A 26,540-nucleotide genomic window follows, 5' to 3' on the forward strand; every position below is an offset into this window, starting at 1 on the left:
AAAATCTCCAACCTGAAGAGGGAATCGCAGAACCATTCATAGAATCACTAGAAAACTAGCAACAGAAAAGACAACTCGCGCTGGTGTTTAATAAGAAGAAAATGTTTTAATTTCAAAGAGTACAGCCCTCTCCCAACAGGGACACGGGTACAGGGAAAAACACTCGGAATCTGGGATTACAGCTTTGAAATCCATGCTACATGCATATCAACCAATCACACCATTCACCCTGCTCCACATACACAAATCCCTGCAATTTGGCTTTTGTATAATTATTTTACAGCATTCATTTAGTCCACAGCATCTGGGTGAAATCTAAAGTTTCATTGTGAATGCAGCTACACTATGACCAGGAGCTGCTACTTCACAAACAGTTTGTTCTGAAGTAACCAAATACCTCCACTATTCATTTGGCTGATCCATTATTTGGAACACATTTGCGTATAGTACACACATCCATTTTGTAACATTAATAACTTGGTTAGACAGCATAAAAAGAAAAATGTCTGGTTCTCATACCCTTCAGGCATGATGGTGGAAACACTGGAGGGAAAAAGCAAAATTAAGACACTTTTGCATGAAATACAAAAAAAAAAAAAAGCAAAGCTAGAGGAATAATGAGAACATAAATACTGTGTTGATGTCATAGTAGTGAAATTTCTGTAGAATTTGGTTCACTGCTCAGTTGCAGTTAAAAAACCACAGTGTAGGTAAGAGGAATGTGTAAGAGATCCCAGGGGGGAGGGAAACAAACATATGCATTAAAACCCACAAATAATTAGGGTCCTGTCCAGTGACCTAATCACCTTAAAGGTGAGTTAGTTTCATATAAAGCTGCTTTGTGATATGATATAGAGATGATATGTTGACTGATTGTGATGCTATTCACTGTACGTGTCTGTATGAATTTATGGCATAAGAGACCTCTTCAGAGTGGATTATTACCTGGCTGTCACCCCGGTGACAACTGAGGTGACCAACACACACACACACACACACACATACCAGTTAGCCTGTGTAAAAAGAAATATTTAAAATAAAATTTAAAAAAAAAATGTGTTTTGAGTTCATTGCTCTTGAGTGATTCAACCTGAGAGGAAAAGCAACACAACACAGACTGAATGTTCCAAACCATTTGTTACATTAAACCGTGTATAGATAAAGAACTGGTATAATGGCATAATAATATAAAAATGAGTTCCGTACCACATGTGCAGTATAAAGAAAGAGAACAAAACTTCTGTAATGAACATTTGGGAATTTTATGCCATTAGTACCTGTAGTAGCTGTAAAAGCAGCTGACGGTTCCCAAATAACACTGCCGACGGCACCAAGACAACAACGCTGAGCTACTGTCTACTGTACCACTACAGCATCAAAATACACGATTTCAGTCCTCAGAACAGTTGAATTATTGCAAAATATTGATATTTTGCTATATCAAATGTAATTGATATTGATATTCACTGTAAAGTGATCAAATTTACTTGCCTACCCTGGCATCACATTTTATAACAGGTCTCCTGATTGGACCCTCGGTACAGTGTTATGATACGATTATTATACACAATCCTTCACCATCACACCACTCCTGGAAGCAATTATGGATAAAATGACAATATATACAGAATAATACTTTAGTAAAATCTATAAAAATTAATTGCTGAATGAAGGGGGTCCCTAAAACACATTTCTTAGAAGGAAAGGGAAAAGCAAACAATCAGTATGCCATGGTTACACTGACATTCTGTGTTTAAATATGCAGTAATTTACTGTTAAGCAAGTTTAGGATTTTTAGTGTTTGGGAAGATTATTATTATTTTTTTTACATGTGCAACTCACACAAGTGCATGTTCTCGGTTCAGTTTGCAGAACTCTGCTCAATACACAGCTAGCTAACACTGTGATAATGTACAAAGAGTAAGAATACAAGTAAAGTAAATGGAAGATATTAAATCATATTTAATCTGATGTTCAAAACCAATTTTTTTTCCTCCATATTTCGGTCTTCTTCATCATCAGGAAGCCAACCTATATACCTTCAACTGGCTGAAAACGCCTTCCTGTAGAACTTCTGTAGTCAAAAGCCATGGAGGCTGTCAATTCAATAACAGTTTTCACATACAAAAGCTTTTTGTGAGAGAAACTTCAGTGATTAAGTACATTCCTCGACAGATTCGGCGAAGTGTGCAAGGCTCTGTAACCCGACGTAAACCATTTCCAGCATTTTGGAGATCCTTCAGTATTTGACACTGTTATGTTCAAGTGAACGCCGTGCTCTGACGCGGCCGCAAGCAGTCATTGGTCTGACTACCCTTCAGTCCGTCATCTGCCACCGACTCTGGGACCTTCAGCTCTGTCGTTCGATCAGTAGTGTTGTTCTGTGCTCTACAGTCACATTCAGGAAAAGTAGTACTAAACATTTCAACTCACTAGTAAATTGGCCAGAGATAATAATAAAAAAAAACATTATAAACATTAAAAGGATATGATGAAATAATACATTACATTAAATTCTGCATACCTCCTGCTAAACCGATGGCGAGATAATGACAGCAGTGGGCTACGTGTCCTCTCGTCAGGGTATGTTAAAGTGTAAACAGGCTTCCAGTGAATAAGACCACGAAGGCCGCACCGTTACGGTGCCACAGTCTCTAACGTCAAGGCATCGAGTAAACACGCCTTTCACAGCGAGGCTTGAAATAGTGAACAAATACGAACTGAACTGTGCGCAAATGGAAAAGCTCAAGCAGCAGCGATTCACTGTAGTGTCTGGGGGTCAGTTCTACTCTGGGCTCATGAAGCCCTCGATGGCTTTAGGTGTCACGAATATTGTGACCAAACCCAAGCCTTTAAAACAATCATGTGTGTTCATGCAGGCAACATGTGCAAATGTGTCAAAAGCCCCCCCACAAGAAAATCGGAAATGTTTTTTTTTTTTTTTTTTTTGCAAAAGGGGGCAAATAATGTCAGTTGACCTTCAGAAACTGGGTTAAAAATCTAAGACCTTGCTGGACCTCCGCTGTTGGCATCTGTCTCACCATGACTGGACCAATGAGAGCAAGACTGTTAACAAGAAGTCAACACCCTTTCTCTAAGCTAGAATTTGTTTTCAGATCATCCTGTTGAGCACCTCCACTACTTTTTGGAGATCTTGCCTGCTTTCCTCTTGGGCTCGTAGGGCGTTCTAAGGATGCTGGGCGTCTCCTCCATGACCCGAACCAGAAGATTGTCGATGTAGTCCTCTAGCTCACGAATGTGGGCGTCCTTCTTCTTTACCACCTCCTTCTGCTTGATCAGCTCCTGCACCACCTCCTCAAAAGACAGGCTGTTGTAGGAGGCCACGGAGGCTTGGGCTTGGCTTGAATCCTGTGGTACAACCAGGAGAAGACACCTTTAAAAATCCCTTCACAGCTCATCTCCTTCCCCATGTCTTTTTCACCTTTCCCTGATCTTGCTGAATAGGTTCAGCATTTATTGATCTTTTCAAGATCTCCTACTGGGTTGAAGCTCCTCACTCATAAGATGCTTCAGATAAATAATTATTCTGACAGCAATTTATCCTTACATCTGGCTCATCACACAAATGTTGTGGTTTATTAAAAAATTAACAAATGTGTGAAACTGGAGGGAAAGAAATAACGGAAATGATTGGACTCCTGACTAATTAGAGGTGTTAGAATGTTAATATGGGAGCACATGTTAGCCTCCTGTCCCTAAAAGACAATCAAAGAGAAGCTAATTGCAAGCCTGTAATTAGCCAGGATTAAATCATATCAATGCACAGTGTTTTTTTTTTTGTTTTTTTTTTCTTTCTGTTTTGTCATGAGTGACATCGTCAGACCACAGGAGGTAGCTGCAGCTCATCTGCCTGACGTGTTAAGTGGTTCTCAGCACCTTTTCTGGAAAGTTGTCAGCTGTCTGAGACTGAGAGTGTGTGTGTGTGTGTTTGTGTGCAGTGTTTTATGAACAGCTTGGATTTTAGTGAACGTTTAGCAACGTGGCCAAGGCTGTGAGTTCAAATCCTGGCTCGGACCTTTTGAGTGTGGAGTTTATATGAATCAGATTTAGATTTTATTTGTCATATACACCATCATACATGGCACGAAATGCAATGCCTGGTATTAAAAAAAAAAAAAAAACAACAGTATAAAGTAGAAACAGTATGATAAAGTGCAGGTGTATAACCAACACAACACAAATGAATGTATGAATAATCATATAAACATAAGAACTATATGGGGAGAGTGTTATGTAGATATGAGTACAGTATGGACAGAGTGTGCAGTTAAGGATTCTGAGTGTGGAATCATAATAAAATGATTAACGAATTAAAATTTCTCATGGACTATGTGACCCAGAATCAAAGTGTTTGCTGCAGATGATTATTATACATTTATTAACTTGGCAGTCAACAAAACTGGCACACCTTCACTGGACACAACAAAACTGCATCGCAGGTGGATCTAGTCCGAGCCGTTGTGACCCTGCCTTCCAACAAGAATCGGAACTGAATATGTGATATTTCAGTTTTTCTTTGTTAAAATATCTGCAAAAATGTCAACAATCCTTTTTTTTCTGTCAACATGGGCTGTTGTGTGGAAAAAATTATTTTAGCAAATATCTGCAAAATAACAGAGTGAAAAATGTAAGGGGGTCTGAATACTCGCCGTACCGTCTTTAGGTAGGTTATGTTAGAATATTATGAGATGATGAAATTTTCACTTTATGTTTGATAGTTTTTAGATGCATTAGTATGGTCAATCATGCATCTGTCCCTCAGAACCAACCAACATAAATCTTGCTGGAAACCCTCCTCCTTCTGTGACCCCAGATGTGACCTTGACCGGCTGAACAGACGAGAGCTGCATATTAAGATTAGCCTGTCCAGATAACAATAATAAAGATAAAACGAAACAGCGATCCTCTTCCGTTCCCAGGGGAAGCAGCTGTGCCCTGCAGATTTCAGAGAAATGCCAGATTAATGAATTTTTATTAAACTTGCAGCAACCCTGGCAGCGACCGGCCCTCTCTGCCCAGGCCTGGGCGCTCTGATCTCTCTTTACCGCATGGTACGGGAGGAACCATAATGGTGTCTAATGAGCCTGGACGTCCTCCTCCAGGGGACCCCTGTTTACAAATACCTGACTTACAACGTCTCCCCCACTGCCATGACAGGGCAGCCGTCTTCCACGCAGAGGATCGCTTATGCTACAAAAACCAGCCGATCCAGACCATACACGATCCGCAAAGCCTTGGCCAGAAGACCAGGGCCCCGTTGTGGCAGGAGGGAGGGAAAGCCTTCCCCTGCCGGTAGCGGCAAGGCCTGGAAATGACCATGAACTGGCAGAGCTGCTGACGACCGCGTTCTACAATCAGCGCCGCCGCCAAGATAAGGAGTCCACTTGGCATTCTCCAGTTGTCTCATTACCATCGTTAATGAGGGTCTTTGCACAGAGAATATAAAGCCCGAGTCTCTCCGAAGCGTCTCGCGCAGCTCCCTCCTCCTCCTCCTCCTCCTCCTCCTTTAATTACGGTCTCCTTGCATTTCACGGACGTGGCTCCAACACACCCACCAAAGAGCAGCCCCGTCTCCCTCGTTTAGGCTCAAATTCTGCTAACGACTCGAAAAAGATGAATATCGCACCATAATCGTCCAATTTATATAAAGACGACAACACGGGTGCCGTGCCGAAGGTGCACGGACCGGCGGTGCAAAAGCAGACGAGCAAGCGACAAGTTTTAATCGCAAGTGTAATTGCACTACAACCAAACCGAACCCCAAACCCCGAACCCCGGGCTCCTAAACCAGTGGCGGCCCATTAATATCTTCACACCGTCTCAAATTACGGCGAGATTGAAGGCGACGAGCGTCCGTTTCGGCCTTTAATGAGGTAAATGGCACCAGTACCATCGCTGACCACCGCAACTAGCGAGACGACTACGAACGGCCAATTAAAAACTGGCGCAGGCGGGGAAGCTTCTTTTGGGTGAATTATTTGATGAACACGTGAGAAGGTGATAATTGTACGTTGGTGAGATGCGTCAATGAGCGGAACCTTGACCCGAAACGAGCCTTCGGGTCAGCCGGCTTACATGTCTCCTGGCGTCACCGCCCTTTTTGTCGGGGGAGGTCTTCCGTTTGGGGCTGAGGTCGTCACTGCTGGTGGGCTTCTTCACGTTATCGCTGCGGAAGGCAAGCACAATTAAAAACTCTCCATTAGACACGACAGCCATGGAAAAAAACTAGGGACTGCAAACTTTCAGAATCCTCAGAACTTTCAGAAAGGTTCAAATCTTAAAATCACCCCTTTTCCACAATGTTCAGAATGTGGCAGTATGGATGCACAGCTGGAAAGAACCTTCCAACCCTCACGCAACATCAGAGTTCCTCAACAACGGGCAGGAGAGTTCGAAATAGGCCTTTACCATTTACTTCAGCATTTTAGCCACCACCAGACTGCACTGCTTCATGCTGCCCCCACCTGAGAGTCGGACATAAGTGGCTGGAGCTACCGATGGACTTGGAGAAGCAGCTTCTACCTCCACGCGACACCTCATTACGGAGGGTCAGAGGGCCCTGTCAGTGTGGCCAGACTGTACAAGGCGGGGTCCCTTAATGCCACAAACAGGGCCTGCAGGACAGTGGTCATTAAGCAGAGGTATCGGAGGACAGGTGATTTAGGAGCAAAAGTATATCGGCCCTTGGGAGTTCAGGCACTTCAGGGGAATTGGAAGAACACAAATGTGGAATTTACGTACGTACGCGATTACGCAAGATGCAGCACATGAGGCGTGTTTGCTCATGTCACCATCAGAACAGATAATCTGCATGAGTACTAGGAGGGTAGAGCATGAAGAGGAAACAAATGAGAAAGGGACGAGAAGGATGCTGCGCTGCACCTGTGCAGGGAGTTTAAATAGTCCAGAATGAGGAAGTAGGGTGTGTGAGAACGCTGAGTCGCGCCTACAGGCTCCTCCCCCTTTCAACTTTATTCTGTGTGTCAGAAATACTTACACACCAACAAAAAAAAGCTAAACGGGTAGCAAGGTCCAAGATAACTAGCAAGCGGTCACTTCTACTCCCGAAAACAAAAATGCTGTGATATTTGCGTTCCCAATAAACTTGGTATTTTATACAGCCTGAGTCACTTTTTTGGATTACATTTTTATTTGAAATCAATAAAGATTATATAATTTCCCTTCAATATTTGCTAATGAAAGCTTTATCGACACCCGCTTCACCATGCAGTTTAGAAACCAGATTTGTGTGAATGGGAATAGACGTGGATTTTGCATCGCTGATTTAATATCGGTGTACGCTCACATTCAGACACGCCCACCCACCCACCCACCCACCGCATGAAGGCTTCAGTAAAGCCCTGGTGCACAGTACAGCGTGACTCACTCCACTATAAATTCTGCCGGGGAGCGTGTGACTGTTCAGGTTGGGAAGAGACGAGAACATTACGGTCCACACCAAGAATGAGGACATGCGTAAGCAGGTCAAGCACAGCCCACGAAAATGGGGTTCGGGGCTCCGTACCTCGATTTGTAGTGCGATGTGAACGGGTTGGTGTCGGCCAGGGATTCCATGCTGAAGGGGTTCGGTGAGCGCAGGTCCCCGGAGCTGCCCGAGCGGCCGCCGTTGCTCGCCTTTTTGCCCTCTTTTTTGCCCGTCACTCGCTCCAGCAGGCTGACTTTCTCCTTTTTCTCCTTCCGCTCCCCGCGGTCCCAGAACGCACTTTGTTCTGCGTCAAATGGATTGAGGTTGCGCGGAAGTGTGGCGTACTTCTGCGGCATGTTGTCCCCAACATCCGAGAAAGGGTCCGAAGCCTCGCTGTCGGTGTAACCCGGTACTTCACTTTGGGAACGCCGATGGGGTGACGCGCTTCCTGACAATTTTAAAAATAGAAATAATAAGCATGAAGAAAATTACGTTTCACAACCTAGACCAGGCAGTGAAATGAAAACACAATAGATTCCAAACTGCAAGAAGCACTGATATTTTGGGTCATATATCAATACTCAAAGCATCTCGTTACTATATACAAGATGCTGTCTACGATCTGGGTGGATCATATTACATTAATAATTCAGCCAAAACATTACTTAATTTTGGAATAAATTTGTATACAAAAATATCAATATTTGATGTCCTTGTATCGATACAATATCACCACATAAATGATCACAATATGTTGCTTTATCGATATTTTCAAACACCACAATTATAATCATCATCATCAACATCATCATCATCATCATATATGGAAAACCATAAATGCCTGCCATTTTCTATGAAATCGTGCATATGTTCAAGTTTTAATATCGAACATGTATAGGTCACTTTTTTAGTTTTTTAGGTTCTGTTTTCTTTCTGTGATGATTTGTGAGTATGACTTCCACCACTGACCCTGTACTCTTGTTCAGTAATACACATAGCATAATCATATCATCAAGACCGGCCCTGCGATTTACTGAAAGTGATTGACTTCACACGGTGCACACAGTGAAATTTGTCCTCTGCATTTAACCCATGACCCTGCGTGAAGCAGTGGGCAGCCATGACAGGCGACCTGGTGCTCAGTGGCACCTCAGTGGCAGCTTGGTGGATCGGGATTCGAACCCACAACCTTCTGATTACGGGGCCGCTTCCTTAACCGCTAGGCCACCACTGCCCCAGGATGTCACTATTAATATCACTATTATGTCACTATTAATATCCCGTAGATATTAAGTTCAATTTAATAAAGTTTAGTTTATTCTCTGAGATTTCCACCCCTAGTCTGTATTATGACACAATATAATAAAATCATTCCAGAATTTGTCTGTTTAAACTAGACTGCAACCTGAGGTTGTTGCCATTGTATTGTGGGGGGACATGAGGAACCATATCTGCCAAAACCAACATTCAAAATAATACCTCACCGCTCTCATCGATGGAGTTCATGGAGTCAAGCTTGGGTCGGAAGTGGGTACCGATCAGGTCCGACATGGAGTGGGCTGCGGATATTTTGTGTGTTCCGGCCAGCAGGGAGCGTTTGGGTTTAGGTTCTGGCTGGGGTCGTAAGCCGTTGTCCGGCGCCTGGCCCTGGAGGTCAGAGGCAGGGTTCCCCAGAGCCGAGCGGGGCAGGATGGCCGAGGACGTGTCGGAGAAGGTGCCGTCATTCTTGCGGCCTTTCATCTTGTCCTTGAGTTTGGAGAAGGGCGACCGAGGCTTGTCCCGAATGGAGAGGTCGAACATGCTGGCGGTCATGTTGTTGCGCATGAACTGGATGCTCACCTGGATCCTCCCTCTCTCTTTGCTCTTCTTACCCGGCTTGGAGTCTAAGGTGTACCAGCTGGAGGAGATACAACCTGGGTCAACACTACACCCACATAGCAGAGTTTACCACCAACACCACACGGCTACAGGCGTTTTCACCAAAAACACCCAAATGAAAAAAAACTTACATGCAAGATATTTACCAATGTATGGAGACCAACTCAAAGATGGTCTCCATACATTTCAAAAGCACTAAGCAATATATTCACTCACTCACTATCCCCACTTAGTCTGAAGCAGGGACAATGCTGCAAGAGTCCATCCTGGGACACTGGGGGCACACACACATATACATACACACACACACACATACAAGGATAAGGACACACACATAAGGATGAGGGTGATCACAAGCAACTGGGAACATCACACACACAAGTGCAGCCACAATCTCACGATACAGCGATCCCTGCAGTAGACATCTTGAGGCCACGCCCACGATCTACCAAACGTACGGACAGATTAACAGGGCTTCAGTTCAACTATTCTGATGGACGATCTGCCGAACGCGACCTTTACAAAATCTCCCTCACGTGCTACATCTTATACAGCGCCAGGAAAAAAATGACTGATTATTACTTGACTAAACAGATGTGCTACCATTTTCATTATGAATCGGTAATGTAATGACTGCAGGCTGAACTGGCAGAATAGACCCAAGGAAGTACACAATTTTTTTATATTTTTGGAATCGAGTATTCTATCGATTACTCAATTAATCAGATAACTCCTACTTTTGAGTTTTTAAACAACTCTGTCAATAGTGTGTTATGCAACATGAAAATCCTCTTAAAATGAGCAAGCAATTGGCTGTTATTCCTCACAAAAAAAAATGTTTTTTCTTTTATTCAAACTCAATACTTTTATTACATCAAACCTTTGGGTTACTGGCTCCAGAACTAATAAATTAATAAATCTTTCTGTGAAACATTCATGATGTACGTGCTATAATTTTGCGGCTCACATGACTTTGGGCTCAGCACACTTCTGATATGCGGCTCGGATACTCAAACACAACGAAGGGCGTCTCAGTAACCTGCTCGAACGAAATGGAAACAGTCCAGCGCTCTTTTGCTCAGATCCCACTCCCAGGCTCAGGCAGCCGCTTTCCAAAACGCCCCCCGGATGTATAATTCATACGGCAGGCGAGGGCAAGGTGGCTCGTCTGCTGGAGAACACAATTTTGCCTCGGCGCAAAAATCCACGGGCAATTCGACGCGAAAGCCCCCCGCCCCCCCCGCCTGAGAACGCATATTATAAGAGGGATAAACATAATTCCCTGGTAACTGCGTTTGTTTGGGTCACACGAAGAGCGGCGGGTGGCACGCCCCGTCTAGGCCGCTTTCCTGCCGAGCCCGTTTGTTTAACCTTTCGCGCCTTTTTTTTTTTTTTTTTGGGGGGGGGGGGGGGGCTGGAAGTAACGTGATTGACGCCTCGGCTATGTGGAAAAGGAGGTGACATTTGCACAAATCTGCCCTTTGTCCCAGGCTCCTTGTGCCAAATAACAAAAAAAGAGAAGAATTCTGGGTAACTTAAGTAAGCTGCTGAGAAGGACGTTCTCGTAACGTTACAGTTGGGCACTGGGTGTTAAACTTAAATGAGATTATGGTGATTTTACAAGAGTGGCGCCACAGTGGAACCCTTCGGAAGGGGGGTAGAGAACGTCAGGCCTGTTCTTCCCTCCAAAATCTGCTGGGAAGCCTGCGTACAACCAACAACCATTTACATTTGCAGCATTTATCAGACGCCCTTATCCAGAGCGACTTACAGCCAGTAGGTACAGGGACAGTCCCCCCCTGGATCAATTAAGTGTCTTGCTCAGGGACACAATGGTAGTAAGTGGGATTTGAACCTGGGTCTTCTGGTTCATAGGCGAGTGTGTTACCCACTAGGCTACTACTAACAACCAACACAAAAAAGTAAATAAATCAATTAAATTTCACTGTTTATACCGTGTGCTGTGCTGCTGTGTATCACAGCACACACAGTGAAATGGGTCCTCTGCATTTAACCCATCACCCTGAGTGAGCAGTGGGCAGCCATGACAGGCGCCCGGGGAGCAGTGTGTGGGGACGGTGCTTTGTTCAGTGGCACCTCAGTGGCAACTTGGCGGATCTGGATTCAAACCCACAACCTTCCGATTACAGGGCCGCTTCCTTAACCGCTAGGTCACCACTGCAATACAGGCGTTGGGGAAAACTAGTGGGCGGAAGGGTGGCCGCTAACGTGGGAAGCACCCATACCTTCGCCGAAGGCCGGAGTGAGTGACGGACGAGCCCAACGGGCCACAATGGCCCCGCTTGTCGAAAAGTTACAACAAATCCGGCGAAGGTGTACCGGCCGAGGCTCCTTAAATAAACGCGACGCGCCGACGCTGATTATGACGTATCGCGGCACTCGCAGGCCGGGGGGGGAAGTGCGCTAATGCGTATCCACGGTGATGGACTGTGGCGTAATTGCCAACAGATTCCAGCGCCGCACTTGACACTTTGCGCTCCTCGCCAGTTAACCCTCCCAACCGCAATCCCGCACTTTTGCAGGCTCCTCCCACCTCCACATTTTATGATGATAGCTGCGAGTAAAGGCACATTTCACCTTTCCTAGTTCCTAACACATCTGGATATGAATAATCTCACGGTACAACACCAAAAATTCCATTAGGAAACAAGACCTACAGCTAAAGCCGATTAATTCGAAATGAAGAAATTCTGCTTTATAAAAATCACAAACTGCTCCACCAGCCGCTTGTGTGGCGATTCATGCAAATGTGGAAGGAACCGGAATGGCCAAACAAAGGTTTTATTCACAAGTCCCGAGAATTAACTGGATCCACTGGGGGAGGAAGAAAAAGCTCTTATTTGGAACAGGGAGTATTCTCTGAATTATAAAGAAGAAGCCAAATCCTGCTTATTTCCAACATGTACACTGAGACCAGAAACACCTGAACCCACAGATTCACGGGTGCACCTATTCAGCGAAATCGATGTTCGCCCGTAGACTGCAAATAATACAATTAAAAAGTAAATGTTCACCACTGATGAGACTACTACTTAAAAATGTTTTTTTTTTTTTTCTTTTCAGACCTCGGACTTGAAACACCGGCTCGGTGCCCTTTAACAAGGGGAGTGTGCTCCATTGTGAATTGGGTGCGTCCTGTAAAAGGACACACACCCCACATGTTCGCTGTCTTTTAATAACGACGGCTCACCTTTTTTTTTAAAAATTAAAAATGAAATCTGCCGCCGTGTGAACCATCCCAGAAAATGTCTGAAATAAAACAGCAAGGCCAACTCGACATTAGCCATGCGGTTTACGGTGAAAGGTATTCACGCTGCGATTTACCCATGCAGCCGTAATAATATCCGAGGAAAGTGACATGCCGACCTCTGCACACACGTCAGTCCTCATCTTATCTGCACTACAACGATCACGTGAACTCATTCCATTCATTCTTGACCCGGACAGTGACGAGGCAAACTATTTTTCACAGCTCAAATCCACATATAGGGCCCATTATGAATTACATACACAAGTGCTTATTGGGCAAAACTGTTTAAAACACTTATTTTTTCATAACTTAGAAAAAAAAAAATAGTCATAAATGTCCAGTGAGCATGAACATGTTTAATCACGCACGGTGCAGTTGGCAAGTTTGGATCACATCTTACTTGAAAGTACTCACTCGGTTTTTTTCCGCTGCTTGTCGTCAAAGATCTTGTTGAGATTTATGACCTTCTGTCCCAAAAACTTATCCATGCCCACCAGGGAGCGGTGCATGACAGTGAGGCACAGCTCATAGACCTCCGGGTTGCCCACCACCAGCAGGCCAGGCAGCTCGAAGGAAGCCTCCTCTCTCCAGACGGGGGCGAGGGTCTTCTCGGCCACGGAGGTGGAGTATTTCTCCTTGCCCAGCTGAATGATGGTGTAGGCGTCATTGGTGCCGCCCTTGCCCTTCGGTTGAAGGTGCGTGGCCTGCAGGACCGTGGCTTGGACGTGGGTCGGGAACCACTTCTGTGACTGTTCTGCCAGTGACATGGTGAGTGTCGCTCTCCCCCTTGTTGAAGCCAGGCTACGGCGTGAACATCGGTGGGTTTGGATTAAACGCACGGCGGCTGGAGTAAAGTACGCCCCGGTTTTTGCTACGAAGGTATCGATCCTCCTGGTTCCAAGTGTGATCCCCTCAGCTGAACGAATCTACGTAGTCAGCCATTTGTGCTTTGAAAGCAGCAGTGGGAAGCAGGGGCGCAGCTCGTCTCCAGTGCAATTATTCGTTTGATTTCATTGTTTTGTTATTAATCCAAGTGCATTTAAACCACTGACAGTAGCACGAGAATGAAACGAGTGTACAATCCTGGCGCCTCGCCTGCGGGAAATAATAATAATAAAAAAAGACAGAAAACACATCCTGAATGAAATATCTTAGGTCGTGTGCTCCGCAGAGTTAAACCAAACGCCGTGAGATCAGAAGCAGCCGAGGAGCGATCCACGAACACGCGGGCATTTAATACGAGGAACAATAAGCAAGGTACATGGATTAAGCAGTAAGGAGAACTCACAGCGGCTACTTTACCTCCACTCCGTTCTTTCCTCTGAGCGCAGAGAGCGAAACAATAAAAACACCGGTGGCTACTTTAAAAGTCAGAATCGGCGACTGTATACCGAAAAAAAAGAACGGCAAGTCTGATTTAAAAAAACAAATAAACTATATATTTAGCCTGATCAAAATGTGATGTTCCACCGCAGCCTTTTCTTAACTTCCGTGTTTCCTCATATCCGCCCGTGACGTCACGGGTCAGAGGTCAGGTGCCTCCTCCGTTGCTATGGAGGCAGGAAAGGCTTCAAAACAGAATCGTTTTCTAGGAGCGCTGGTCACTCTAGAAAGTTTAGTTTTGGTCTCGTTATTTATCTTTTTTTTAACCATATCGACAAAGCGCATTATCTGCATTATCAGACTTAAGAACTTTGTTTTTAATATACTACTTTTAGTAGTTTAGTAATAGTAGAACAGTAGTAGTACAGTAGTAGTATTGTATTACTGTTGTTGTTGTTGTTGTTGTGAAATGTTGAATGTTATTATTATTAGTTAAAATGAATAACTTATCAGAGAGCTTAAAGTTAGTGTTAATGAACTTGAAAAAGCAATGCAATTAAATGACAACGCACATAAAATAATGACAAGAGTTTAACAAAAAGAAGATTAAGAATAATAAGAGTAGTAATATTTGGCCTTTTCACTGTATTCTGAATGTAGTGTGTGCGCATCTCTGCTGACAGCATAACAATTTGCCCCACAGGGACAATTAAGATGACCTTGACCTTAACAATCATTATGGCTGTTGTTTGTTGTGGTTTTTTTAATACTTCTTCAGTGCATACATTAATGGATCACCTGTCTTTAAGCGATCAGTGTATACCTGTAGCCCAGCCTTTGCAAAAATGGAAACAAAGCCGCACTTTAGTTTCTGAGTGGCTCTTTGGAAGCGGAGATAACGGCCTCATTTCAATAAACACACATGCCTGTCAACGCCCCTGACAGGCACATCTTATCCAAACATACTGGCCGTGTGTCTTTTATCATGAGAGAAAAAATGAAAACATGGTGTGTACACATCAGAGTCACAGGTATGAAGTGGGCCCATCCGTCATGGCCAGATTATTACTCTTATCTAGAGTGTATCTCTGAAATGGAAGTGGTTTGGCTTAGTGGAATATTAGCTGTATGTAACGTGTTTCTGACATCTTGTGTCAGGTCTCATCTCAGACACCAGAGAACAGCTGGCCACCCCCCCCCCCATCCCCAGAACAAGCGCATTGTGATTAAAAGTAGAAAACCTCATAAAGATTTATGAATCTAGTAGAAACGGCAATCCATAATGTGATAGGATGTAACCAACATTTTTATTCTCCCAATTTGACAGATACTTGCACTGAATAATATTTGTCTGCCTCTAATTAGGGTTAAAAAAAAATTAAAAGGCTTTTCATTTAGTTTCGTTTAGTTTTTTTTTTGTTTTTTTGCTGTGTGTCTGATTTTATCGTGTCTGATGGGGAGCGTATATATGTACGCCATAAATTTGTGCTGAGTAACACATGGCCCCAGGCTGCTCTCCAGAGGAGCGGCGTCCTCCAAGCACATAAAGTGTCCATTGCGTCGGCGGAGAACCTGCGGCGTGCAGCAGACGGGCCCATATGTTGAGCTGCATTAATGCATCTGCTTTATTGGCTGCCATCTTCAGAAGGCCTCTCACCGCGGTCACGCAGCTGTTTCTGCTTTAAGGCTCTTTCTTCAACACTATATAAGTTGTAGTACATTAATTAAACACTTTCAAGAATCTCTGGCCGTTAGATCGTCCATCAGTTAGTATATATAACAGAACATATATATGAGTTCTCATAGGCAGGACGGGTATCATTTCAGTGTCAGTGGTTCACCTAATAAGGTTTATGTTTTGAACCAGGATAGGGGATTGATTTAAAGGGTCGTGCTATCAGTTGAAGGGATATTTAGATCAGAGATGAAAATTTAATAAAAGAAAAAATAAATAAATTAAAGAAAGGTGGAGGGGGGCAAGGGATGGAACACAAATCATTGGCACTTTGCTCTCTGGAATGTTTGGGTCCAAGGGCTTGATGAATTGCAGTGCAGATGTGCGCGTGGCGAACAATGTTGGGGAGGGAAGGGAGGGTTGCTAGGCAACGGGAACCATAGCGGCCCAGTGGCCGAAAGTCCTTCGTTTTCAAGGTCCAACTTCCGAAGTATTTATCCGAACACCAAGCCACATTCCCGAACTTTTCTCCAAAAAATCTGAAAAAACAACATCGATTATTGGATCAGCCACATACATGCGCAGGTAGAATCATTACTATATAGAGATCATTCAAATTATATTAATAATATTTCTGTAAACATTAGATATCTTTTTTTTTTTTTTTTTAAACAGCCTCTGTAGTATGTTTATGGAGAATGATGTGCACCATAATTCTTTTTTGACTGCCAGGCAGCACACAACAGGACGTTCCTGGGAAGAGCGCTATGACAAACAAATTAAACAAATGAGAGTAATTAAAACAGCTGGATCCACAAATGCCACGACCAGCTCAAGCAATTACGAGAGCAAACGCACGCAATTACGAAGCATTTCTACTCAAGAGGGTGCTCGACTGCGATTATCGACGCAGCTCCGGCTTGGCGCAGGTACGAGGCGAGACCGAGATCTGGAGCAATGATTATAACAGCTGTGATTATAAGGCAGTGATGGCTGATCCTGCGTGTTTTCGCTTTTATGAATAGGAGAAAGATGGCTTTCGTAGAAAAAAAATAACAAAACATAATTTAATTATCGTAATTTCGTGGTTTTATCGGTAGGACCACACCACTGTACATTAGCAGTAATAGCAGCAGTAAAACACGCCCTGAGAGTCACCTTATTATCCTAATTTCTGTTCTGTGACAGTTTTATCAATGACAGTTTGCATTAATTAGTGACATCTTGAATTACACATGAACACAAATGAGGGACACAAACCATAGTCAAATGACAATTTTAATAATCAGTATTAAAAATGCATAATTTTATATTATTATGATTTAATTTGCTTAACAATTTTATTTAGTTGTACAGGAACCAGACTGCTCACTCACACACTCTGTCAGCATGCACAGTCTTTTCATTTCGTTGATTTTTTAACTTTCTTTGCCCTCATGTGCATTATGTGTACCATTAAGCAGACATTTACTATTAATTCACTGCAAGCACTGAGCCAAATTAAATCTATTCAGCTTCAGATTCGTTCATAAACGAAGGCCATAAATGAATGACAAGCTTTGAGAACAGGTGTAGGACAGGGATAGGGCCACATCTACAGCGTGGAACCGTTTTCACGTCGGACCAGCGTGATGAGAGACAGGCCGCGTTATGATTATTATACAGGGAGGCATTTTCGAGTTGCACTCGAGCCGCTATGCATCGCACGGTTGAAAATTCGCTTTAATTGCTCCCAGATCCTGTGCTGAGGACCTCGCGGACGACCCTTAGACGACCTTCCAAGAGGCTCAGACTGCAGCGCCGGTGAAGATCTACTTCAGGCTACATTTTTAGAGATTCGCCGTTGCGCTTAAGGATGTGTGTGCAGGTGGTTTTGGTCATTTTCTGGCCATTTTGTGGCATGAGACAGGTGCCGTGTGCACGTTTCAGCTTCTGCATCCATGGGGCTTGACGACAGGAAGTTGGGGAATGTGATTAGGCTACCACATTAACGTGAGCGCCGTGTCTCGTTTTATTGGCCTGTGCCGTAAGACAGGCTGTAACATTCCAGCGGAATTTTTACAGCGTATAATCTGTCTTCCCTCGATCACCTGGTTTTGTGGGTCCTCCAGCCCTCCGCTGCCTTCACCCACCAGGAATGTGCCTTTGTGAGACGAGGCACTTACTAGGACGCCTCGTCCAAAGATTAGCATAAAACTATGAGGAACTTCAAAGATGATTGTTTGTTAGCGCTGGTAAAGATGGGCTCAGGTTCTGTACCACAAGCATCGCCACACTTCAGTCAAAGAAAATTACCATGAAGTACCTGAATGGATCCAATTACAGGACAATGCATGTCCTGAAATTCACACAATTTCAGTACCCATTGTGTTACGTACACACACACACACACACATACATATATATTTTAAATAACTTATTCCTTTGAAATGTAATAGTATAAAAACCTGCTTTTTGGGGGGAGCCCATTTTGAAAGCAGAAGCTTTTTTTCTCTCCAGTTAATCAGGATTTTCAAATTATTATTTCACAGGATTTGCGATAGCCTCAAGTGGAAGATGTATGATGTTAAGCATGCCTTCCCAGAATGCCATGCTTTTTTTTTTTCCTCATGTAGGAGTAAAGAACCGCTGCATATTTGCATAGTGGGGACAGCTTTAAGGTGTATTACATACAAAGGAAATGTTTCGGGGGGGAGCGAGTGCACATGTAAAGTGAGAGCGTGTGTTTAAAACATTAAATAAAAAAATTAAAAACAGCCTTGCCCCTGCACATTGCACACGGGGGAAAAAACAGGGGTGGAATCATTAAGTCTCTGGAGCTTCAAAGTGCTAAAGCAGACGGCAATAAGCCTATTACTACTCACTGCGAAGACGAACTCTTCACTAACGGCGCAGTGTTTTCATGTCTCTGTGCGCTGATAGGGCCTTATCCAGTTAAGATGCTTGAAAATAGCTTATATTGAGCATCACATTTGCTCTCATTAAAATAAATCCAACAAACACACAGGAAAAATAAGCAGCAACTGAGGCAGCCGATCGGCATGCAGGGGAGGCAGAGGTGACGAATGCATCTGGAAAATTTACAGAAAGCTTCTCATGGAAGAAGAAAAAAGTTTTCTTGTTTTTTTTTTTCTGGTTTTGTATTGCACCAACTAAATGATGCAATATCATTAATCGACAACAATAAAAAAAAGGATATAAATATTATTAAACTGTTACATGGCCGACTGGAGAAAGGTTGATGTTTGTCCATCAAACGCTATCTTAAAAAAGGCTAATGTCACAGAGGTGGCGCTCCATTGTCACACGCCCGGGCGAGCGGCGAGGCTCCTCTTCCCGCTAACATTTGCCGCTAAATTGATGACATTTTCTTTTGCACTGTGGCAAAGGCCACTGAGCTGCAGCATGTCTCCGCTCTCCGCCAGGATGTGCTCAGCTGATAACACCTTGCCCGTTTTCTTTCTTTCTTTCTTTCTTTCTTTTTTTATAGCTGATTTAAAGCTGATACAAGTTGGTATATTTCAGTAAGTGAAGCGATTAGAAAGTTCAGATCGGTGAAGTTTGATACTCTCTCTGTACGTTATGTAACACAGCATCGGATCACACACACTCACACACACTGCACTGTATAACACATACAGAGAGAAATAATAAAAATGTAGTCTGTGAATGATTGTTTCAACAGGCAAAATTTCTGCATGCATGCAGCTAGCATGAGTAATTTATTCATATTTTTTTACTTTAGTAAAATTGAGAGTAATTTTTTTTTTTTTTTTATAAAATTCACACAACTCAACAGGGGGTCCATTCCTGTTTAAAATAGCAAATGTAATCCTAAGTGTTAGTGTGTGGGTTTAATTTAAACACTTTTTTTTTCTTCATCTCCACACACTTAATGACAGTTTTGATAGTTGATTTATTTGCAGATTTATCCATTGTTATGTGAGCCATTTTTTTTTTTGTTTTTTTTTTAGATTATTAACACTTAGTTACACACACACACACATGTATACATGTAACATGTGAAGAGATGTGTCTCATTCACTCCAAGGACTAGACAACATCTTAAGTCTGAATTAAATGTATGTATGTAGAGAAAGGTGCAATTTACAGCGGTAATAAATACAAGTAGAATTCTAAGGCTTAAGTACAAGAAAGTTCCCCATTGGGCAGTCGGTTGTGAATAGGCCTTTATATATGTGTACAGTTATGCATCTCTCTGGTTATCAATTATTGGTTATTACTGGCGAGAATGTGGGTGTAAGAGTCCCTCCTGGTTGGGGCTCCGTGGTGAGATATCCCTCCAGGTGTCCCCTGGGTCATTTCCTACGCGGGTCAGAGAGACGGAACCTCTCCTCTGCCGCCATTATTCTTCATTCCCAGCTGTGCTGGACGTGCAAGTGTCCCCCCCACTTTAAAAAAAAAAGATTCTCTGGGGTGCTGCAATGAGCTTTCCAGATGTTAGGCTCCCTCTTCACATGTGTAAATGTGACCCCCCTCCCTTGCGATTATGAAGTAAAGACGAACCAACGGTCTCCCACAGGCCCGACAGAGACGTCCGTCATCAGCCCCGAAGATCCGACACCTCCGAGATCAGGCCAGATTGATATGATGAGCCAATTTGAGCGATAATTATCAGAGTTATTTATACTTGTGCTTCTGCTATTGGCGCACAAAGGTCACCCCCCATCAGAGGAGTATTACGATGCAGCAAATCGTGTTACACGTGCGTCGTCAGATTTTAGAGTTATATGATATCTGACAGTGAAAGGTTACCCAGATGACATTAAGCTCCTCAGACGTTTTTGACGGACACCTTGAGGCGAGCGACCTTTGCCTCCAGACGACTCCAGCGAGGAATAACTGTCTTCTGCAATAGCTACCTTCCACTAAAGAGCAGTTGTGTTCATGAGCTGGCGAGGAAGACAAATTCCTCCGTCTTCATCTGAATCCTCCATTCCATTTTATGAACTTCGGAACCGACGCAGATTTCAGGCGAGATGTGAGCAAGATGGTCAGGAATCCTGTTTAACAGGCATCAACTTAGGACCGCAAACCGCAAAAATAATGCCGAAAATAATAATGCAGCTTACCAGAAAGTGTCAAGAGTGCTGCGTGGGCATGCAAAACAAAGGAAAGGCAAAAATGATTTTATTACCATGCAGTTACTGAAGAATAACGATGAGACCATTTCTGGAGGGTTCGGGGGACTGTTTTAGATTTTATTTGGATTCAAAACATCATGTAAAGTTTCAGACAGAGAACATGAGAATGTGAACAATCTAGATTATTATTCTGTAATAAGCATGTAACCTCGCAGGAGGGGGAAACAGAGAGCATTTATTAGGTCAAGTGTTCACCGCATATTAATTAATTTAAAATACGTCGAAAGCAATTTAACGCCGATCGTCGTGAGTCATGTGTCATCAAAAGGGGCGCCATTCAGGCTGAGTGAATAAAGGTAAAAGGCATTAAATGTTTCAATATTTTATTATGAATTTCTATTTTTTTTTTGCTAATCATTTATGAAACACTTAATTATTCCGCCCACGGCTGGATTAGAGCGCATTTGACAGTGAACATAGCACCTAACCACTTACACAAAGTATAAAAAAATACAAAAACTGAGTACATATTCCAAGTGCTCTTGTTTGATGCTGCGCTCGCTGTGAATGGCTAATCCATCCCGTGTGTAGGTGGACTGATTAAGTACAGTGAAAAATATATTACGCTTTGAAAACTCTCAATGCGCTGTGACTCCGAAACGATGAATAATTGGCAGAGAACGGGGGGGAGCGGCTCGGATTATTGAACTCAGAATGCAGTTTATGGCTAATTGTGTGAAATGAAAATAAACTGGCACTTTTGTTCCCGGGATAATTAGCTTTTTAATGTTGTGCCGGAGCGACCGCGGAGCCGCGTCTGGTCTCCCCTGCTCTTTTTTTTGCTTGTCGTTGTTGTCTTCTCCCCCGAATCGTTGCTGTTGTTGTTTGCTCTCAAGTGAGCCCCCTGGTTCTCCCATGGGGAAGCGTCTCGAGCTGCTCGCCGAGGAGACGGCAGGAGGGGACTTGAAAGAGGGAGCCGCAGCCATTGTTGGCCAGTTTATTTACGCTGCTTTATTGCGCACGTGTATCATAGTTATTATTATTATTATTGCTTTCTGCAGGGCCGTTGTACAACAAAACTGTCATCATTTTTCACATGTAAATTGCAACAGTCATGCTATAGTCGCATTGCATTTCTGATTAACCGAACACAAAAGGTGCTGTGTGACAATGACTGCCAATCATAACTGTGCTTTTCCGAGCATTCCACGTCCATTCAATTATTTCACATTGTTTCACATAAAGAGCTGATATTAAGACATTATTGCATTTCCTAACAATGTATATTAAAATGTATCTTTTTTTTGTGCCCAACTTTGCAGAAACAATGGCGAGAGGCTCTGTGCGACTCGGCGAGCTCTTTCTCCCAGCTTCAGAGTCCACATTACATCGGCTTCAAAGGCCCCCATAAAGCACTCATTCTGCTAAAGAGGATATTTGCTTTTCAATCGGAACATTCAGACACTATTTGGACTTTTAAGTAGCGGGAGCGTTCCTTTCTCCCTTTGATATTTTAACCAGCACCACTTACATCCGACCGCTGCTATGCTTTGGCCGAAGCGGCCCTCCTCACACTAATTCAAATCATCCGGCAGCCCCTCTTAATCCGGCCTGATGCTCCGGCGTGCACGTCTGTGCTCGGGTCCCGAATCAGGAGAAGCCCAACACCTTCCCGAACATTTTGTAACTCCGCCAGGGCCCAGAGAGCACCCCCACCTCTCCAAGCGTCCCCCACCCCCCGCCCAACAGACCCTCATTTTCAGGGTGCAGGGATAATTGGAATCAGTTATTCAAAACATCTCTAAATGTGATTTAAATGGCAAGGATTTATTAGCATAGGAGGAAACTATTAAAATGGAGACGAGGCTGAGGGGAAGGCGGGGGTCCGATTGGGGGAGGCAGGGGGGTGGAGCTGGCTGGGGGGAGCTGGGGGGAGGTGGCTTGATGCAAAGGCCACGAATAGAGCCCCCCGCCGTCACTGAGAAATCAAATCTGTCAGCAATTAGGAGGATCTGAGCGAACCGGGCGGCTCTCACCAGCGGACAATGGGCCGGAGGGTGGGGGGCAGAGGGGGGTCGGCAGTCCTGGGTGCTGGTAGACTTTTATTTATTTAAACAGCAGGTAAGTCTCACTTCCCCCCGGCAACGAGACAAAAAAAAAACTAAAAGCCTCCATTTTTGTCACTTGTTGCACATGTGAAAGGGGGCGCCTCTTGAACCAAGCAGCGTCCCTTGTCCCCGCCAGACCGGCATTGTCCAGGCCGAAAGCGGAGGACTGGAGAGGGCCGCTTTTCACCCGGTGAGCGGAATAAACTGCCGCTTGATCTCATGCCCTCGCAATGCCGACCCCCGCGTCCTCGAGAGCTGATCCCCGTCCTCCGTGTCCGGAGCTATTTGTTTGGGCGAATGAGTCGGGGGCGCCCTTCTAAAACGTGCACTCAGTATCAAAGGGGTCCTTGCTTTTGTGAATGGGTCAAAAGCCCCGCGTTGAGCACCAGGGCTCGATGAAGAGATCGGTGGTCCACCTCGCCTGGACCGCGCTTTGGGCCTATGAAGTGAAACCCACTCCAGTCAGATCTGCGTAAAAACGCTTTTTATTCTTACTATGGCCTCAGTGTTGCATGGTCTACAATCAGACAATTTCCCCCCAATTTAATCACTTCCAGGATGATGTTAAATGCTGGTTTGCTGCGCTAAAGGCTTAAAAGAACATTTGTAATCGAGAAAGTGTACTTATTAAATCTGGAATGCCATTAAGTTTACTTTTTCTCTGGTATTTTATCATTTAGTTCATTAAGTTCAAAATAAAAGTGTGTGTGTGTGTGTGTGTGTGTGTGTGTGTGTGTGTGTGTGTGTGTGTGTGTGTGTGTGTGTGTGTGTGTACTGTACAGATATAGCAGGATTTATCTATTTAAATACACATTATTGTAAATGTAAGTCATGCATCAGAATATATACAAATGTTTTATAAAATGAAATTAACTTTATTGCATACTCAACCAGTTTTTAATTCTCTCTCATCATTTATTCAAAAGGCTCTGAACTGAAACTAGGTCAGACAAAACATTATTTTATTGGTGGTACAAACTCAAAGTCCTTAAATTAAGGCATCATTATGTTAATCAAGTTTTTCAAGTTTTAAGCGCAATTAACTTTAATTGAATGTCAGCAATGATTTGAGAACTTTTCAGCTCATATGAATGCTGACAAAAGGACACATTTATAAAAAAAAAATTATCTCTGACTGTTTGATTACTTCAATTTCAAAATAGAACATTTCTATACGCTCAATTTCATAAAACAGTTTTAATAAATTAACAGCAGAAATCAAATATCCTATTAAAAAGAGCTGTTAAAAGCCACAGGGTGCGTTTTAAAAATTTATGGAAACTTGCACAACGCGGTCAATTCAGGGCATTTTCCATAAATATAACTTCATAATGGTGTCCTATCACATTACCAAAATAAAATTAATAAAGCAAAGGTCACCATATTTTATTTACACCTTGTGACCAAAGCAGAGTATGGACAGGTGCTGTGGAATATTTGCATTCATGTGAGTATGTATTATCTATTGTGCTTAAAAGTAAATATAATCCTAGAGCATTTCAATAATTTAAATTAGAATTTAAATAGTTTATTACTATATTTTACATTGTTTATTTCTTATTTATTTATTTATTTGTGTTACTATTTAATTTGATCCTGTAATGGAAACTGATGGTGCACATGTGCAGGCTTAAAATTCCATTGACACCAGCACTGTTGTCAATTTTCTCATTGCATAATGTGGACACTTATACTCATGTATTATGTTCAATTCAGACTCGGCCTACGTGATTCCTCATTAAAAGCATCAATGGCCAATAGGGCCAATAAGTCCATGAAGTAAAATTCGGTCCAGATGTCAGTGAACAATAAAAATAGAAAAAAAAAGAGAATGAAAATGAAGAAATATTTCAGGTTGACGACTGATGTCCATTGCAGTGTGTAGATTAGATACTGGTGTCTTTAGTGCAGTCGTGTGCACGGTGCAACGTTTGTCACTCGGCTTTTACAGCTTTGACAGGTTTAATCAGGTCATTCTGCTGGTTGGGGCCGGTGGTCTTCCACAATGTCTCCATTCTGCCCACCATGTAGACCACTGGCGTCTCCACAGCCCCCTACCTTGTCTTTGGCCAATATGAACAGCCGGAATGCTTCAGAAATCCGATGAACTCATTCCCAATTTTCTTCGCCGTGGTTCCAAAGCGCAGTCCAAAGTGCTGCCAACTTGTCATTCTTGGAATACTTAATAAATAAAAGACCAAACAGGCCGACCTCACAAATTTATTGGCTACTACAACCATTTGCTCCTAATTTGATGCCCATAAAATTGTGTTTTACAGGGAACTTGGGAGATGCAGACGTGGCGTCGCGCTGCCATTAATATGAGTGAAAAGCGAGGCAGGAATGTGTCTTGGTCCAGTCCAGTCAAATGCATTTAAATCAGAAGTAAGTCATTCAAGTAAAAAAAAAAAAAAAATTGTCAAATCTCAGCTAAACTTCAGTCATGATCATTGGCACAACTGACATTAAATATGTGTTTGTGTTTATAGAATTTGTATGCATATTTGAAACCCCTTGACAACAGGACATAGACCAGACCCTGACTAGACGGATGGAGAAAGAGGAAGCGCGTGGAGGAGGCCGGAGCGCAGCGGTGCGGTGGAGGCCGTTGCAGGTGGCGGAGCGGTTTCGCCCGGCGGGGGATTTCTCTGTTCGCTCCCCTCACAGGTGCTTATTAGCACATAGGAGTTGCCATATGTTCCAGTCTCTACCGTGGCCTGCGGGGGGGGCACAGGCAGTTTTCAGCCAGGGGACCACCCTCGCCCCCGCGGGTGCGGGATAAAGTGTTTCATGTTTGGTAGTTCTGTGAACGGCCTGACGGTAGTGAAGCGGAATCTCTCGGCCCATCGCGTTGTCGGGTCGTTTTCATTTATTCACAGCAGGGACTGCGCCCGCGTTGTCGAGTGGAGCCCCCTTTAGTCAGAGCGCCACATTTTTGGACAAAAAGCAATCGATTCAAGACCCTGGCTGAGGTCTCTCACCACAGACGTGATTGTGTCAGATCAGACGGCCTCAAAATGCTTCGCACCTGGTCAAACGTGAGAGGGGCATCGGCATTCAAACGACTCCCTTTCACCCCCACCCACCTAAACCTCTGACATGTGACTGATTCCTCCCTGAATTTCTGCAGGAAAGGGGAGTTGGGGGGTCCCATAGAGCTCATGTTTGAAGTGTGCATATGGCTGTCGCATTTGCATTTAATGCCCTTCAGATTACTTGCGCTAACTCGTGCTAAACACCTTGCCCGGTTGGGGCTAATTTGATGAGGTCACGGCGTGACCCTGTGACCCTCCCCCTATTCCGCGTCTGATAAGTGAAACCAGCTGAGAGCAGATCAGCGAAACAGGCTGCATTCGGGGCAGATTTATAAATACATTTGTGTGTGTGTGAGTGAAAGATCTCCACCACCAAATCTACACACAAAATGCCCAAGTCCAGAAAATTCTCAGTTAACATCACCAAAAAGGTCACTTGGTCACTAACTTGAAAGCATGTTGTAAGTCGCTCTGGATAAGGGCGTCTGCCAAATGCCTTAAATGTAAATGTAAATGTTTTCATAAATGATTGATTTCAACAAGGTGAATCCTCACATGCTCTATTTTCATTACCGATAAAGTGAAATTTTTGTATGCTTCTATGTCATGGCTTGTAGTTCTTGAAAATAAAAAATTATGATCAAGCGAAAAAACATTTTACAACATCAGAATATTATCTTTATTTAAGCAGTTAATGC

General features: G+C 43.5%; 1 protein-coding gene across 2 annotated transcripts; it reads right to left on the reverse strand.

The window, feature by feature from the left end:
• Positions 1 to 86: 86 nt before the first annotated feature.
• rab11fip2 (RAB11 family interacting protein 2 (class I)) lies at positions 87 to 14,101 on the reverse strand. Of its 2 annotated transcripts, none has more exons than XM_028990095.1 (6): positions 13,899 to 14,101; positions 13,011 to 13,691; positions 8,932 to 9,344; positions 7,547 to 7,895; positions 6,097 to 6,187; positions 87 to 3,369 (listed from the first exon to the last, which is right to left on the reverse strand). In XM_028990095.1, the coding sequence occupies exons 2-6, from the start codon at positions 13,361 to 13,363 to the stop codon at positions 3,139 to 3,141; spliced, it is 1,437 nt and encodes a 478-aa protein (XP_028845928.1). In that variant the 5' UTR covers positions 13,364 to 13,691; positions 13,899 to 14,101; the 3' UTR covers positions 87 to 3,138. The 2 variants fall into 2 exon arrangements, with proteins under 2 accessions (XP_028845928.1, XP_028845929.1); XM_028990096.1 differs by having other exon boundaries at positions 13,885 to 14,101.
• Positions 14,102 to 26,540: the final 12,439 nt, after the last annotated feature.

This window comes from Denticeps clupeoides, chromosome 8, assembly GCF_900700375.1.
Source record: "Denticeps clupeoides chromosome 8, fDenClu1.1, whole genome shotgun sequence".
Lineage (NCBI taxonomy): Eukaryota > Metazoa > Chordata > Actinopteri > Clupeiformes > Denticipitidae > Denticeps > Denticeps clupeoides.

Bases quoted from the DNA above. Each gene is read 5' to 3' on its own strand.
- rab11fip2 (XM_028990095.1), bottom strand. From the start codon at position 13,363: ATGTCACTGGCAGAACAGTCACAGAAGTGGTTCCCGACCCACGTCCAA. The intron at 9,345-13,010 runs GTGAGTACTTTC...TATCTCCTCCAG, and splicing joins AAGCAGCGGAAAAAAACCGA to CTGGTACACCTTAGACTCCA. The intron at 7,896-8,931 runs GTGAGGTATTAT...TAAAATTGTCAG, and splicing joins GAACTCCATCGATGAGAGCG to GAAGCGCGTCACCCCATCGG.